The 16,173-nt window shown below is 39.9% G+C and overlaps 1 protein-coding gene across 6 annotated transcripts in view; it reads left to right on the plus strand.

Moving 5' to 3' along the window:
• Positions 1 to 16,173, plus strand: part of PRUNE2 (prune homolog 2 with BCH domain) — a 258,870-nt gene that overhangs the window by 68,065 nt on the left and 174,632 nt on the right. For all 6 annotated transcript variants that reach the window (XM_073878052.1, XM_073878054.1, XM_073878056.1 and 3 more), the window contains exons 5-6: positions 7,194 to 7,346; positions 10,217 to 10,311. In XM_073878052.1, coding sequence (XP_073734153.1) covers positions 7,194 to 7,346; positions 10,217 to 10,311 — 248 coding nt within the window. The remainder of the gene's footprint in view (positions 1 to 7,193; positions 7,347 to 10,216; positions 10,312 to 16,173) is intronic.

Below are 16,173 nucleotides of genomic sequence, written 5' to 3' on the forward strand. Positions count from 1 at the left end.
TCAGAAGTATTATTCAGAAGTATTTTCAAAATAATTTTGTAATCTATTCCAGTTTGTTCTTAGCTCTTAGTATCAATAGAATCTGTAGTATGTCACCGATTCATTCCTCATTTTGGTAAGTTATGCCTTTGCTCGCTCTTCCCTTTTTTTCTTAAGCAGTTTTCAAAAGAACTGTTTACATTTTTATATAAATTATAAAATTTATACTATATATTATGTATTATATAAATTTGTGTTATATATTTATATTTTTATTATATCCTTCCGTCTACATTTTTTAGTTGAATTTGTTGTTTTTTTTAACATCTGATGCTTTTAAAAATATATTTCCTCAGAGCATAGCTCCAGTTGTGCTCCATAAGTTTAAATGTCATATTTTCATTATCATTTAATTAAAATATATTCTAATTATGTTGCAATTTCTGCTTTTACCACGAGTAAGAAGTGTATTGTTTAATTTCCAAATATTTGGGAATTTTCTAGTTTTGTTCTATTACTGATTTTCAGACTATGATCATTGTGGCCGTAAAATATGACTCTGTGATTGCAAGCTTTTGAAATTTGTTAAGACTTGATTCTCCCCAAAAGCTGCCACATCTAACATCCACTGCTGCTTCTGTGTGCACATGAACAGAAGTGGAGGCTGGGACACAAGGAGAGCCTGATGCCCCTGCCCCACCCCATGCCTGTATCTAATATATAAATATAGAGAGGTGTTAAAAAAAAAAAAAGACTTCATTTATGCCTCAACAGATGGTCAGTCGGGTTAATGTCTTATTTGTGCTAGACAAGAAAATATAGGTCCACCATTGTTGATGACAGTGTTCAACATATGCCAGTTAGGTCAAGTTTGTGATTCATGTTGCTCAAATATTCTAGATTTTTTTTTTTAAGATTTATTTATTTATTTTAGAGAGAGGGTTGGAGGGGCAGGGCAGAAGGAGAGAGAAACTCAAGCTGACTCTGTGCTGAGCTTGGAGCAGTGGCAGGATCGTTCTGACCTGAGCCGAAACCTAGTTGGGTGCTTAACTGACTGCGCCATACAGCCACCCCCCAAATATTCTACATCTTTACAGATTTTCCTCCTACTTGTTCTTGGAGTTGCTGAGAAGTATGTCCTAAAATTTCCCACTGTGACTGTGCATTTCTTTCTTTCTTTATCCAGTTTTGTCAGTTTCTGCTTTGCAGATGAAGCTGTGTTATTTAGCACATGTAAATTTGGGATTGACGTATCTTCCTGAGGGTTAACCCTTTAATAGTTTAAAGAAAATGCTTAATGTCAAGTACTTCTCTGCCTTATAGTCTACTTCGTCTGATATTAGTATGTTATACCAATGTTATACCTTTTTCTACCTTTTACTTTCAGCCTTTTACAATCCTTGTATCTAAGGTTTTTTTCTTACAAGCAGTATATTGCTATTATGGCTTTTACAATTCACTTTGATAATTTTTCTCTTTTAATTTAAGTACTTTGTCTTTTTTACACTGGCAAAGAGATATAACGTTAAAAATTTACCATCTTAACCATTTTTAAGTGTACAGTTTTGTAATGTTAAGTATTTTTGTATTGTTGTGCATTCAATCTCTAGAAGTTCTTCATCCTGTAGCACTGAACGATGTACCCACTAAACACTAATTGTCTCCACATTTGATGCAATTGCTCTTACATTTGGGTTTCAATCTGTCATTTTGCTGTTTGTTTTCAACTTGTTTCACATTTCCTCCATTTCCTCATTTCTTTACTACTATTATACTAACATATTTTTACTACTACAATTCCCCTCATTAGCTTGTGAGGTATGAATTATTTTTAAAAATTATTTTATTAGTTACAACACAAGATTATAACATGCAATCAAAATCTCATATAAATTGATATTTTAATCACTTCTCTGACAATCCAAGAAGCTGGGAACAATTTGCCTGGTCCCTTCTGCAATTTGTTACTATTGGAATATATTTTATTTTATTTTATTTATTTATTTTAAAGATTTTGTTTATTTATTTGACAGAGACAGAGATAGCGAGAGAGGGAACACAAGCAGGGGGAGTGGGAGAGGGAGAAGCAGGCTCCCCGCCGAGCAGGGAGCCCGATGCGGGGCTGGATCCCAGGACCCGGGGATCATGACCTGAGCTGAAGGCAGACGCTTAACGGCTGAGCCACCCAGGTGCCCTGGAGTGTATTTTAATCACACATATATTTAAAACTCCATCAGATATTGCCATTGTTGGGGTGCTTGTGTGGCTCAGCTGGTTAAGACTCTGACTCTTGGTCTCAGCTCAGGTCATGATCTCAAGTTCGTGAGATCAAGCCCCTCGTTGGCTCCATTCTCAGTGTAGAGTCTGCTCGAGATTCTCTCTCTCTCTCTGCCTCTGCCACTCCCCCTTAAAATACATAAAAAAAAAATCTTTTAAAAAAAGATATTGTGATTGTTTTGTACAATGAACGTTGATTTATTCTTACCCACGTATTCACATTCTCCAGTGTTTTTCTTTCCTTCCTGCATTTCTTTGCTTCCATCTGTAGTAGTTTCCTTCTGTTTTACTATTGCTTATTAGTGTGAGTTTTCTCTTGACAAACAGTTTCAGTTTATTTCTGTGGAAATTGGGACGCCTGGGTGGCTCCGTCCGTTATGTGTCTGACTCTTGATCTCAGCTCAGGTCTTGATCTAAGGGTCATGAGTTCAAGTTCCATACTGGGCTCCAAGCTGGGCACAGAGCCTACTTAAAAAAAAAAAAAAAAAAAAAAGCAAAATATTTCTGTGGAAACGTCTTCATTTTTGCCTTCATTTTTTTATGTGTTCACTCAGTATAGAATTTTAGATTGGCGTTTATTTTATATCCGCACTTTGAAGATTTTTATTCTCTGTCATTTTTAGCAGTTTTAGTGTCATGTGTCTAGAGGTCTTTTTCTCTGCATTTTTCTCGCTTTGGGTTCGTAGTTTAACATGAATGGTAGGGTGATAGCTTTCATTAGTTTTGAAAGGTGATTGACCATTGCCTTTTCAAATATAATTTCAATCCCATTTTCTTTCTTCTCCAAGGGAAACTCCCATTGTATGTATGTTAGACCTTTTCTCCGTGTTCCGGGGGTCCCTTATTTTCCTCTCTATATTTTTCCTCCTTTTTTCCCTCTCCATACTTCAGTATGGATAGCTCAGTATGGATATTTTCTTCTGACATATTTTCCAATTTACTAATCTTCTCCTCATCTAATCTGTTGTTAAACACATTTTTTTTGCATCTTAAATTCAATTATGAAATTTACAGTTTAAAAATTTCTTTTGAATATTCTATTTATAGATTCTAACTCTCTATCTTAATTCTCCAGCTACTTTTTTTTAATCCCCTCTACTTCCATTTCCATTCTTTTTCTCATGAGTTTTTCCCCCCTTCTGGTGTTTTCAGTCATTTGATCATATTTTTTTAATGTCTGGTATTTTTTATTGGTTGCTGAATAATATACTATCTGTGGTTGATGAGATTCTTTTGCTCTAGAGAGGATTTACTTTTGCACCTCAGAGGCAGTTAGAAGGGTATCAGACAAACTTAATCTATTTTGTGTTTGATCTGATTCGAATCAGGATTTCAGTCATCGGGAAGACTAATCTATTTTTGCTTCATCCTTCTGCTATGGCAGAGGTCAGCAAACTTTATCTGTATATGGTCAGATAGTAAATATTTCACTATTGCAGGCCTATTTACTTTGCTTTACTATTTTACTATTTACTTTGCAGGCCTACAGGTCTCTGTTGCAACTACTCACCCTATTATTATAACACAAAAATATCCATAAACAATATTAATAAGTGTGGTTGTATTTCAATAAAACTTTGTTTATAACATCTGGCAGTGGGCCAGATTTACCTGCAGACCATAGTTCTCCAACCTCTATCCCAGGGTATAACTCTCCAGGGGCCTCCTCTGAAAACCTGGGTTTTTTAACCAAGATTCCTTTTCTGTAGAGATCCCTAAGCTTCAATTTTTGTCTCACTATTCCTGTGAAATGTTTATTAGATCTGTGAACCTTCTTATCTCATTGGCTACAACGTAGGAATTAGCAAATACCTAGAGAGGAGAAACCACACCAAATGTGGGCTTCACTTTTTGCACTTACCTTCTCTCCCCCAGGATCTTAACTTTTTTTTTTTTTTTTAAGACCTTTAGTAACGGGTGCTTGGCATTTGTTGATTTTTTTGAGAAAATCAAGTTGTAAACTTTTTATCACAAATTAAAAATGAGGTTCTTAAAAATCTCAACTTGACCAGATATGAAACAATTTAAAAACCTTTAAAGGTGTATTGAGAAAAACCAGGTTTATCTTTTTTTTAAAAAAAAAAAATACGTTTGTCATTACCAAAAAGAGACGTCTTTAGGTAAAAATAATAAAAACCCCAGGCTGCATAGGTAATGCAGATAGTTCTCTTTATCTGGTCAGTGGGCAAAAGCAAGCACTTAAGGTCTTCAGCTCCAATCTTTTGTTCATTTCTTATCGCTGGAATTTCATCTTCATTTCTTCGTGTTGGACGACTAAACCGGATGATGGTAGAGATGGTAAGCCGGCATTTACTCAGCCCCGCCCTGCTCAGCTTCGGGAGCTGCCGAAGTCTCAGCTGGTGGATCGGCTGTTTTTGTCTCTTTGCCATCTTGTGGTTTAGGGTTCACGATTCCGCAGGGGTCCTCCTCACCCAAGACAGCCTAGACAGGATCTTAACTTTTAAGATAGTCACCTGGGTAACTATCTGACACCATCACAGATTATTTTTTTTTAAATCCAGGTTTTCTCCTTGTTCTTGGTACAGGTAGTTTACCAGAGCCAGAAGCAGATGAGGGTCTTTTTTGAAATTCAGATTCACCATTACCTTAACAAAGAGTGGAAAAACCATCTTTATGTTTTGGATTCTGTCAGTAATTGTCAGACTGAAGGGTATACTCAGAATCCAGTTGGCTACTCTCTGCCCTTTAAATGATAATTTGTCTCGAATCTGTTCACTTCTCCTCATGCTGACTGCTCCTTGCTTAATTCTCATCTAAAACCACTTTCTAGGGCGCCTGGGTGGCTCAGTCAGTTGAGCGTCTGCCTTCGGCTCAGGTCATGATCCCAGGGTCCTGGGATGGAGTCCCACATCGGGATCCCTGTTCAGCAGGGAGTCTGCTTCTACCTCTGCCTCTCCCCCTCCCCCACTCGTGCTCTCTCTCTCTCAAATAAAGTCTTTAAAAAATTAAAAAGATAAAATAAAATGGTTTTCTAATTCTCCTGATATGCCCTGTCTAATTCATTCTCTGCATGGTAGCTGGAGGGATTCTTATAAAACATAAATGTGAGCATGTTATCTCTCGCTACTTAAAGCTCTTTTTTTTTTTTTAAAGTAAATTCTGGGCCTAACATGGTGCTCAAACTCATGACTCCGAGATCAAGAGTCGCACACTCCACTGACTGAGCCAGCCAGGTGCTGCTCATGGCTTCAAACTCTTTAATGTCTCTCTGTTTCCTTTAGAATGTAAAACACAAACTAAGATGGCTTGTAAGGCCCTTCATGACCTTGCCCCTGTCCACCTCTCCAACTAAATTTTCCAACACTTTTTTTCTGAAACCATACTACCTGGCTCTAATTAATTGCTTTCCGTTCCTTGAGGTGGCCAGAGCCTCTCCCATCTCAATGTCTTTGCACACGGTCTACCTGACCCGGGATCTTCGTACTTTGCCTTCACCTTAAGGTACCCTTCCAGTCTCAGCTAAGGTTAACTCTCTCTACAAACTTTTTTTGACTCCTAAATTCTGGCCTAGATCTAGAGTGCTGTGTATTTCCCCAGTGCTATTTCTTATACCCCTAATAATGAAATCATCTGTGTTTATTTGTCTGTAGCCCCTAAACTACGCTGAGCTTCACGCGACATGACTATCTCTATTTCAGTCTTGAATCACTAGCATCCAGCACAGCGCCTGGCCCATAGTAGGTGCTTACTAGTTCTTTGTTGAGTGAATGAATGAATGAATACATGAATGTTTTAAATATATTAGGCATTATTTACTTTTTATTTTGATGTTTACATTCATTGATTCCCAGTATAACTTTATAAGCTGGGAAAGCAGTATTATTTCTGTTTTAAAATGGGCCAGTGGTAACAGACAGGCCAGATGACTTGTGTGGAGTTTTTCAAGATGTTTAATGGTGAGCATAGATCTAATCTCTAGGTTCTGTAGGTTTTAGGATAGATGTCGAGATCGCGTACCACGGTTTTCCCTCACTCACTACATCATTTCGCCTTTTTCATTCTCATCTCTTTCTTTCTTTCTTTTCTCTCCCCCATGATTACCATTAAGGCCATACCGAAAGCCAGAGAGTTGGTGACACCTTGATTAATCCATAGGTGTGGGGATTTTTACAGAGTTTAATCATTCATCATTAAGCAAAACTTTTCTTTCCCCCATGGCTCCGTGTTAGCCTGGGATCAGGAGGGAAGGGAAGGGGATGTGACAGGTGGTAACTCCTCCTTTTCAAGGTGAGATTGTATATAGAAATTCCAGGAGTTTGTCAGAGGTTGGTCATTCATATTGGCAAATTACTTTGTAATCAAAGTCTGTAATTTAGACCCAGCTTGTGAATTCTTATAAATAGATAGTGGTGACTTCAAAGTAGTGTGTGATGCCTGGAAGTCAGAGAGTGGGCTCCCGGTGGTGACCTTGTCAGATTGCTTTGCTGCGGACAGTGGGACTTTGCAATCATTTGGTTGTTAAAAGGAAGAAGTGCATATGTGAAATCAATAATGTGATGAGCGGGAACAGTTTTCTCTGTGGTCTCTTAAAGGGAAGAGTGAAGGGAAATATTAAATAATTTGAATATCTTAAAATAGTTGGTCATTCAATTCCATTCTGAAATCATAAAACAACATAAATCATTTTGTATGTTTGTGTGGGAAAAGCTATGCATTTTCTTCCTTTATCCATAAGCTCTGTACCACAGAGTACGCTATAGTTAGTTAAGTTGTGGAGGTTAATACCTGGTGAACAAAGAGGCAGGGCAGAGAGTATCTGAAGGATTTTCTACAAACTGTCTCTTGAATGCTACTCCGTGGAGGCCTCTGATCCAGGCAAGAAATTGGAAGGGGACATATAGACCAAGGGGCCAGAAAACATTGATTTTCCTGGAGCGACTGGGAAGTTTAAGGTCATTTTCATTCATGCCTTTTAGGTAGCATCCTTTTCAAGTGGATGACCATGGAATCCGAGAAGATCTCAGAGAAGCAAGAAGAAATTCTCTCCGTCCTGGAAGAGAAATTTCCTAGCTTGCCTCCAAGAGAGGACATTATCAACGTCCTGCAGGAGACCCAATTCAGTGCTCAGGGTGAGTGACCGTCCCCCAGCTCCGTCACAGCTCCTGAGTAGGGATGGTTTATGGGGTGGCATGTGGCCAGGGTCCAGAAAGTGAATTGGAGTGTGCCTTCATTTTCTTCCCCGTTGTTTGTGCTTGTGGAAGATTTCCAGGCACATGATGTCGGCTCACCTGGAAGCAGGCAGCCCGTATTGCAACCTCTCCTCTGAGGCCTTTGTGTCTGGATGCATGGTTAATTCAGGCATCTAATGTGCACCCCAGATGCCTCATTACATGAAATCCCTGTGCTGAGCGGGTTCTGTTCTGAGAATGTGGCAGGAGCAATGTCAAGCACAATGGGATTTCATAAATCAATTAATTTTAGAAAAAAAAATGAAGAGAGAATACAGTGAAGCAGATAAAATTGTGCTCTCAATCTCAGCTTTACCAAGACAGTGGATTTCCTGGCCCAATGGTTTTATAATAATCACAAATAGATATAATTCATGGGGTGCCTGATACACACAAAGTTATGCAGGTGTAAGTTTGCATGGATTATGTTACTCAGTCTTCATGACAACGCTGAGAGTCAGCTGCTATTCTTATCCCCATTTTCCAGTTGTGAACACTGAGGCACAGAGAGAGGCGGCTTTGCTTTCTTGTCATCACACATACACGGTTGGCAAGTGACCAGGCCAGGATTGAAACCCAGACATAAACATAGCTTTCTCCCTTAGTTTGGAATCGCCCCGGGGACAGAGCCCAAGGCAAAGCGATTTATCTGGCAGGTGATCCCCGGGGCACACTGACAGGGGTTGGCGTGGTTGATCAGGTTAGCTCTGTGCCAAGTCGTGCCTTCATCCCGCTAGGGAACCTGAGGAAAGAGTGTGAAATTGCACCTCGGCATTATCCCACCTGAAGGGTGCTATGCTGGAATTTGTCCGTCCAAGCTCCAGGGGCTGGTTGGTAAATTTTCAGGAGTTTTGTGAGTTGGGCGATATTGGGTTGGCAGCTTGAAAGCCACCATGGAGGAAGTACCGACACCCACAGAAACGAGCAAACACTACAAATCAGGTTTGTTGCTGATCTCTGGGCTCAGTGTGGAGTCTGCTTAAGACTCTCCGCCCTTCCCCCCCCCCCCCACCCCCTCTCCTTCTAAAAAAAACAAATAAATCTAAAAAAAAAAAAAAAAAGCTTGGTCTAGTTTTGAAAGTAAATGACAAGGGGCACCTGGGTTGTGTCTGCCTTCGGCTCAGGTCATGATCCCAGGGTCCTGGGATCAAGCCCTGCATCAGGCTCCCTACTCAGCAGGGCACCTGCTTCTCCCTCGCCCACTCCCCCCTGCTTGTTTTCTCTCTCTCTGTCAAATAAATAAATAAAATTTATTTTTTATTGAAAAGAAAAGAAAGTGAATGACGAGATACACATACATCCACACACGCACATTTGTAGCAGATGTGTCAGTGTCCCACTCACTCTTCCTCAGATCTCCCCATCATGGTACACCTCAGCATGATGCCCCAACACCGGCACCTGCGTCTCTTCCTGAGGCCTTTTTCTGGCCACCAGAGCCTCCTCTGGGGAATTCATAGCTTCTGGGACCAAGTGGTCCTCAATACGCAACGGTCCAGTGATATGCTGAGATCATGACCTGAGCTGAAACCAGGAGTCAGGTGCATAAACGAATGCACTACCCAGGCACCCCAAAACTAGACCAAGCTTTAATGCACAGTATATTCTATAAATCATTTTATGTTGCAGTATAGTTGATAGTGGCCTTTCAGTCTTAAAGTCAAAGAAAAAGATTTCATACTCGTCTGTTTCCCCACACTGCTGTGACTGATAGAGGGTTCTAAGTTGGGAGGGCAAGTAGGCAACTCTGGTGTCTTAACACGTATCTGGGAAGAATATATGTGCTCTACTGGGCTTTATTATGGGTCTTCTCCCCAAGAGGTTAGGCCGAATCAGATATAATAACCTAGGGTGAGAGTTAAATGTCAAGCCCGACCTTTTCCTGTTTTTCAGGGATAGATTTTATTGAAACACATTGGTCAGCTGACTCAAACTATGCAGTTCTGGATAATTCAGCCATTCCAGATTATTCTTCCCATCATTTAAGGAATCCAGTGGCTCCGATTGCCAAAGTCTATTACAAGGTTGACCAATTTATCATGACAGTTTTATGGGTTACAATTAAAATGTGCACTTTGAATAAAATTACACTAGAAAATATGGGGCCTCAACTAAATCCATCCTGAAAGCAAATTTTGGCCTCGTAGGGTATGACTTAGCTAGTTTGCTTGATAACGTTAAGTTTTCCACCTTTGCCCACCTTTCCCCATTCCTTTCTCTGCCCTTGTCTGCTGTGGACCTCTGGAGGCTTGTACTTCTGAGCGTTTAGTCATGTGGCTCCTGGCTGGGTTTGGTTAGTGAGAACAGTTAGCAACACATGGGGCGTGAGGTTCAAGGGAAGGAGAAGAGAGAGGCTGTAGTATTTCTTCGCTTCCTCATTGATTCGATGCTAAGTTTCTGGCAGCCTCTCTCCTCTACTTTCAGGTCTCTGTTTCTTTCCTTTGTCCTTTTGCTCGCGTCTGGATGCCTCAGCATCTTTTATTCATTTTCTCAGCCTCACCCACATCTCGGTAAGGGTCCTGCCATTAAAAAAATCTTTTTTTTTTCATCATAAAGTGTGAATTCTATTTCCTGCTGGGATCCTAACTGGTGCGAATATTGTCACCAGTGTGATTTTTGCCTTTAGGTGTGTTTATTATGGGTAAAAGAGATCTTGGTTGGGAGGGGGGCAGAATATTGAAATTAACAGGGTGATTTCTTTACATGATCCCTTGATATTATCAAGAACAGTTCCCCGGGTGTAACATAATGTTTTCCCCTCTCATCTACAGGTTTAAGTATTGAACAGACAATGCTGAAAGATCTAAAGGAACTGTCAGATGGAGAAATAAAAGTGGCCATTAGTACTGTGAACATGACCCTTGAGGTAAGGGTAGGAATGGATTTTTGTTTCTTTGTTTGTTTGGTTGGTTGGTTGGGTTTTTTTTTTTTTTTTTTTTTTTTTGCAATGACAGATTGTACAGAACTGCATTCTGAGCAACTGGTTTACAACTCTCTACAGCATAAGTCACTGTTAGTTTTTTTCTCTGAATGCTTCTTTATGGTATATTTGACTGGGAGTGTGGGTTATTATTTTGGATGAAACCACTGTGCCAAGTCAAATGAAAAATGGCAAACATGGATTCCCAAGGCGAGTGCTATTTCATTCCTCTCAGTAAAACAAAACCTAAAACATGAACATTCACATTTGTATGTGTGCATATGTATAGTCTGCTTAATAGTGATGAATATATATGTGATTGGATTTACTTCCAGTTTTTCTGTGCACCACCCCACAGCGTCCATAGAACTTTTCGAAGAAAAGAAGTTGTCCTTTGGCCCTTGTAAGCTATTTGGATTCATGTCATTTTCGGTAATCAATGGTGACAGCTCAAGTGTTCATAAAACTCTCCTTCCAATCTATTAAATGAATGACTCAGGGTGCATATTACTCTTGTCGTTGTGTGTTGCCTTGGAAAATTATCTTTTTTCTACTTTGCGGGTTTTCAATGACTTGTATGTTAATCTTAATTAACCTAACTAATGGGGATGATATTTTACAGAAACACATTTGTGCCATGCCGAATTCTGTGTATCTCTGTACTGTTATATTGCCTTGGTCAAGGCAGTGAGCTCTCAAGTTTATGGAGATAAAAATTGCTGTATGGCAATTCATCTTTTGGTTTTTAGAATTATATATCACTCTTCTTTTTCTTGCTCCTAATGGTGCTGATGACAATATCATGTGTATATTTCCAGGGAATAGCAGGCATGCACGGGGTATCCATACCTCAGAAAGCCCAAGAGCAAAGCAGGTGCTTTTTTTCTATAATTTCTTTGAAAAATTTATTCCCAGTTGATTGACATGGTAATTCAGGTCATAGATCCATGAGTATCAAGAGGAAGACTGTTGTCACTAGAGAGAATCATATTTGGTAGTTACGTTGTGCCTTGTAGTTTATAGAGCACGTTCTCATTGTATGTAGTTGGTCGATGGACGAAACTGTTTCTGTGGACTCTCAAATTGATAGATGCTCCCTATAATTAGATGTTGATGTGATTCAACATAAGAAATACATGCAATTTGGGATGTAGTAACTAGATAATCACCTTCAATTAGAAATCTGCTTTTTGTATAGAAATCCAAGGAAAACATGGATCTTGCAAGGGTCAGTAGCTCAGAGAATCATTTCTCCTAGTTCAAGCCTTAGGGTTTTCTGTCTCCTCTCCCCCCCTCCCCTGTCTCCCTTCACTTAACAGCATCTTATTAGGTTTTAAATGCCTTGTTTGGAATTCCTTTCTAAATTAACATAGAGCATCTTATAATTGTTTAGGGAACTGTCTGTAGTTAGTAAATTATTTTAAGGCTATTATTATTACAGACTTCCCATAGCTTTAACATACCTTTATATTACAAGGGTATATGAATGGCTTTGTCAGAATTGTTAAACTGTAAATGTGTGTCAAGCTGAATAAGTGATAAAATGATCATCTACATCTACAGGTCCAGTAATTAATCAGGCAATTAAGTACATCTCTGGAAACACTATATGATCTTCTGGGAGGAGGAAGAAGAACATTTGCACGTGTAAAAGAAGGGTACACAGATTAAACGCTAATCAGCTGAATGAGGGCTTTTCACTTGTGCATAATGGGGATAGTAAAGATGACTGAGAAATGGGGAAGCAACTCCTTAGTAAGATTGTATGACTTCTTTGAAAGAGCAAATGCACATTTTTTATTCAGTCTGTCCGTTGGAAAAATCCCCCATTTGAGGGCAGAGTTTGGTTTTCTCCACAGAGGGTCCTGTGAGGTGGTGTTTTCTCCTCCCTACTCACCTACGATGCCATGTCAGCCTTCCTGTCCCATCCCCATGTACCTCACTTTTTTAAAATAATGACAGAATCCCCATAACCTTATTTTGTGTGTTTTGAAACAGCTGTCTAAACACCCTTTAAATCTAGATAGATTCTCGAAGAAATATTTTTAGTTCCAATGAGTATCTAAGTCTCGTTTGTCCTCCAAAGCATGTCAAGACCTAGCTATTTTGTGATAACTTTTATAAATTCTCCATTGTTTATCACCAGCCTCTGAACTCTTGCAAAGTTTAGTTTGAAGGACCAACTTAGGACTGAAATAGTTTTCCATTTATTTTGAGCTTCGTTTCATGTATCTATTTAATCACAGTTAGACAATATTTTAGGTTAATTGAGCCTAATGATGGTATCTTTGACTTCTTTTTTTTTTTTTTTTTAAGAAAAAGAGCACAGTGTGGAGGGTGTGGCAGAAGGAGAGGGAGAGAGAGAGAATCTTAAGCAGACTCCACGCCTAGTGTGGAGTCTGACATGAGGCTCGATCTCACAACCCTGAGATCACGACATGAGCCAAAATCAAGAGTTGAACGTTTAACCAACTGAGCCACCCAGAGGCCCTGGTATCTTTGACTTCTATCTCCCTTTAATTTCCTGGCAGAGTGCTGGGCATATAGTAGATGCTCAGTAAATAGAAATACTTAGTACATGTTGGTGTTTGCAGTTTGTCCCTGTGATATCTGATTTTTATTTCCTTTCCAATTTAAATAAACAGCTAGGGAAGCAAAGCCACATAGCTGTGCATCCAAGATAATCTACTTTTTTCCCTCCTAATCAGTTTTTTTCCAGATAACTATGTCTGAAGGCTGAGATAATATAGATCAAATATGGTCCATGTATTTGTAGATAGTACTGCTTTATCCAGCTGTCCAAAAGTGGATCAGGCAGCTTTGCAAAATAGTTGTTACTGGAAGGAATCCACTGGAAGTTCTGTGACATGTCAGGGAAATGGGGAAAAGGATTCTTTAAATTTTCAGCGGTCCTTCGGAACGCCGCAGGTGCACAGTTGTATGCATCATGGCCTTTATTTGACTGATGACCCAATTAATTTTGGGAGGTAAAAATATTGAGAAAATCAGAAGAATCTGTGTCTTTGTAATATACATAGTAGGAACCCCTAGTTTGGGAGGTAGAGACCATTGCTTTGACAGACACATTAACTCTGACCTTCTGTGTTGTAAAAAGAAAGCTACTAAACTCTTTCTCATGTTCATGGTAGTATATATGATAAAGAAGAGTTGTAATCTCATCAAGTTTACAGATGCTATTGAAAAATCTACCACAGAAAGCAAATAATTATAATAATGCAGAGTTTCAATACTTTGCACCATATAAGGTCAGAATGAATATGACTTTGAGGAGCAGTAGATAAAAAGTGGCATTCTCAGATGCGTGGCCAGAGGGGTAGCCCTTCTTACAGAGAGGACTTGGAAGCTAGGACCATGGGGAAGACACAGATGTACCGTTTTACATGGCCTCCAGGTTGTTCTGAGTCCAAATATAGCACACATCTTGGGCATACACACCACATACTGGAATTCACTTCATTGATTATCATTGTACCTGATCCTTTGTGCCCTTTTCATTGCTTGCCCATTTGATTATCAAGAGAAGCGCAGGTGGTTTTGGTTCTGTTCCAATCCTTCATCTTGTTTTCTATTGAAGTATCATTGACACACAAGGTTACATTAGCTTCAGGTATACGATCTAGTGATTGGACAAGTCTACATGTTATGTTATGCTCTCCACAATGCAGCTTCCAATCCTGCCTTTTAGCGGCGGAACCAGTAGAGAGGAATAAAGGTGGCCAAAAACCAAATCCATATTAAAAACTAGAAAGTATAAAAATGAAAAATAATAAAGCCTTGATCAGAAAAAATAGAAAAGCATTATGGCTATCAGAACATATGCTTCCAAACTTTGCCTGTGTTCTTTTACCAGAAATGAAGTGCTGATTATACATCATGGACCTAGTATACCGTTAAAGGGAAGGAACAGAGCTTTCCATTCCAGTGAGGTGCCACTCGGCAACTGAGGTTAACCACATTAACGGTTCCCTTGCCAACATCCAATATGATTACGCCTCCTTTAAGCATCTCCGGAAAGCTGTGAGTCATTAGCATCTTGCCTCAGGAAGGACCATAAGCAGGCACTGACTTGATTACTTTCTGTTACGATCAATGCTGTTAGGATTCATTCCAGCAAGTATACTGTATCAGTTTGCTCAGGCTGTCATCACAAAACAGCACAAATGGAGCGATGTAAACAACAGAAATGTAGTGTCTCACAACTCTGGAGGCGAGAAGTTCAAGGGTTGGCAGGCCGGCTTCCTTCTGAGGGCCGAGAGTCTCTTCCATGCCTCTCATCCAGCTCCTGGTGGTCCGCTGGCGTCTTTGGCATTGCTTGGCTCGTCAAAGTGTCACCTCCGTCTCTGCTTTCATGTTCCTGTTGTCTTTCGTCTCTCCTTGTCTCTGTGTTCAAATTTGCCCTTTATTATATCTGCATTGACCTTGTGTCCGAATAAGGTCACACTCTGATGTACTGGAAGTTAGGACTTCAGTATATAAATTTGACGGTGGTTGGGGGAGGGGGGTGACACAATTCAACCCATAACATAGACTATTTGTAAAAGTAGTAATTTTCCAGACAACTGAAGAGAATAAAACATACAGGACTGTCTGAATGAATCTGTTGCCTGCTAAGCACATTTCATCTGTTGCTTCCACATGTTTTTTTATTATTTTATTTAAATTCAGTTAGCCAACGTATAGTACATCATTATGCTTCCACATGTTTTTATTTCAAATCAATTTCCTTTAAATGAGGAACAGTGGGGATTTTCTGCTCTTGAGATTGTTGTCTCCTTTATTTGGAGCTGGAGTCTGAGGGAAGCGTTCAGGCTTGTTTTCTCTCTGGGGCTCCACTGTGCTCTCAGCCCTGGGCCTCCTCATGACCAGACGCTCTGCTATTTGAAACCTGGAATAGAACACATGGGATGTGTTCTGGTAAAGTGATTCAGACTGCTGACTCATTCTGCCCTGTAGAGATTACCAGCCAAGCTGCACCTTGGAACACTGCAGAGGGAAAAATACCAACATTTTCCCTCAGCATTCAGAGCACAGAGCAGAATGAATGCCCAAGATCACTGCTAAACTCTTCCCAAACAAAAAGGAACATTTGCTCTGGGCCCAGTGAAGCATCACTGAACCACTGTAACCAGTGCTTTAAGATGGAGCAAAGCAGTCCGAAATCCAGTTTACCAGTTTTAAGCACCATATGTGATTTCTCCTTGTTGCAGCTTAGAGTTTTTGGAGATCAAGATGGAAATACCTCTAGAGTATTTACTACCTACCTTGTTGTGTTGTAGAACGTGTAGTATGAATATTTGGGGGGAGTGTAGATGATTTTTGATTAGCGTATTATTGTGAAGCATATGGTAGGTGCTTTTTCAAAGCCAACTGGCCAACCAGGGGAAACACATGCAACCTCTCCTCCAGGTTTTTAGGTCATAACTGCCTCCATTTCCTCTTGGGTCCAGGCCAGCCACCTCCTCCTTGCTAAAGAGTTAATATTTGATGTTGAGCGCTCACTGTGTTACCAGACAGTAGAATGAGGACTTGCAAGCATCATCTCATATAATCCTCCCAGAAAGCCTGTGAGGCAAGGGTGCTGTGGTCACCCCTGTACTGGTTAAGGTAGCTGTAGCAGCTGTAACAGATAAACCCCAGCTCTCAGAGACTCAGCACAGAAGTTATTCTGTTTTTGCTTGTGTAGTTATCCACTTTGGTGTTCCTCGTCCAGTGGCCACGGGTGATTCAGAGACCATGTTCAAAATGCATCTCCTAAGATGCCTGTGGACACCTCCATCCCATCAGCAG

Source organism: Callorhinus ursinus, unplaced genomic scaffold (assembly GCF_003265705.2).
Source record: "Callorhinus ursinus isolate GAN/ISIS: 27379988/994484 unplaced genomic scaffold, GSC_fseal_2.0 scaffold28, whole genome shotgun sequence".
In the NCBI taxonomy this organism is placed as follows: domain Eukaryota; kingdom Metazoa; phylum Chordata; class Mammalia; order Carnivora; family Otariidae; genus Callorhinus; species Callorhinus ursinus.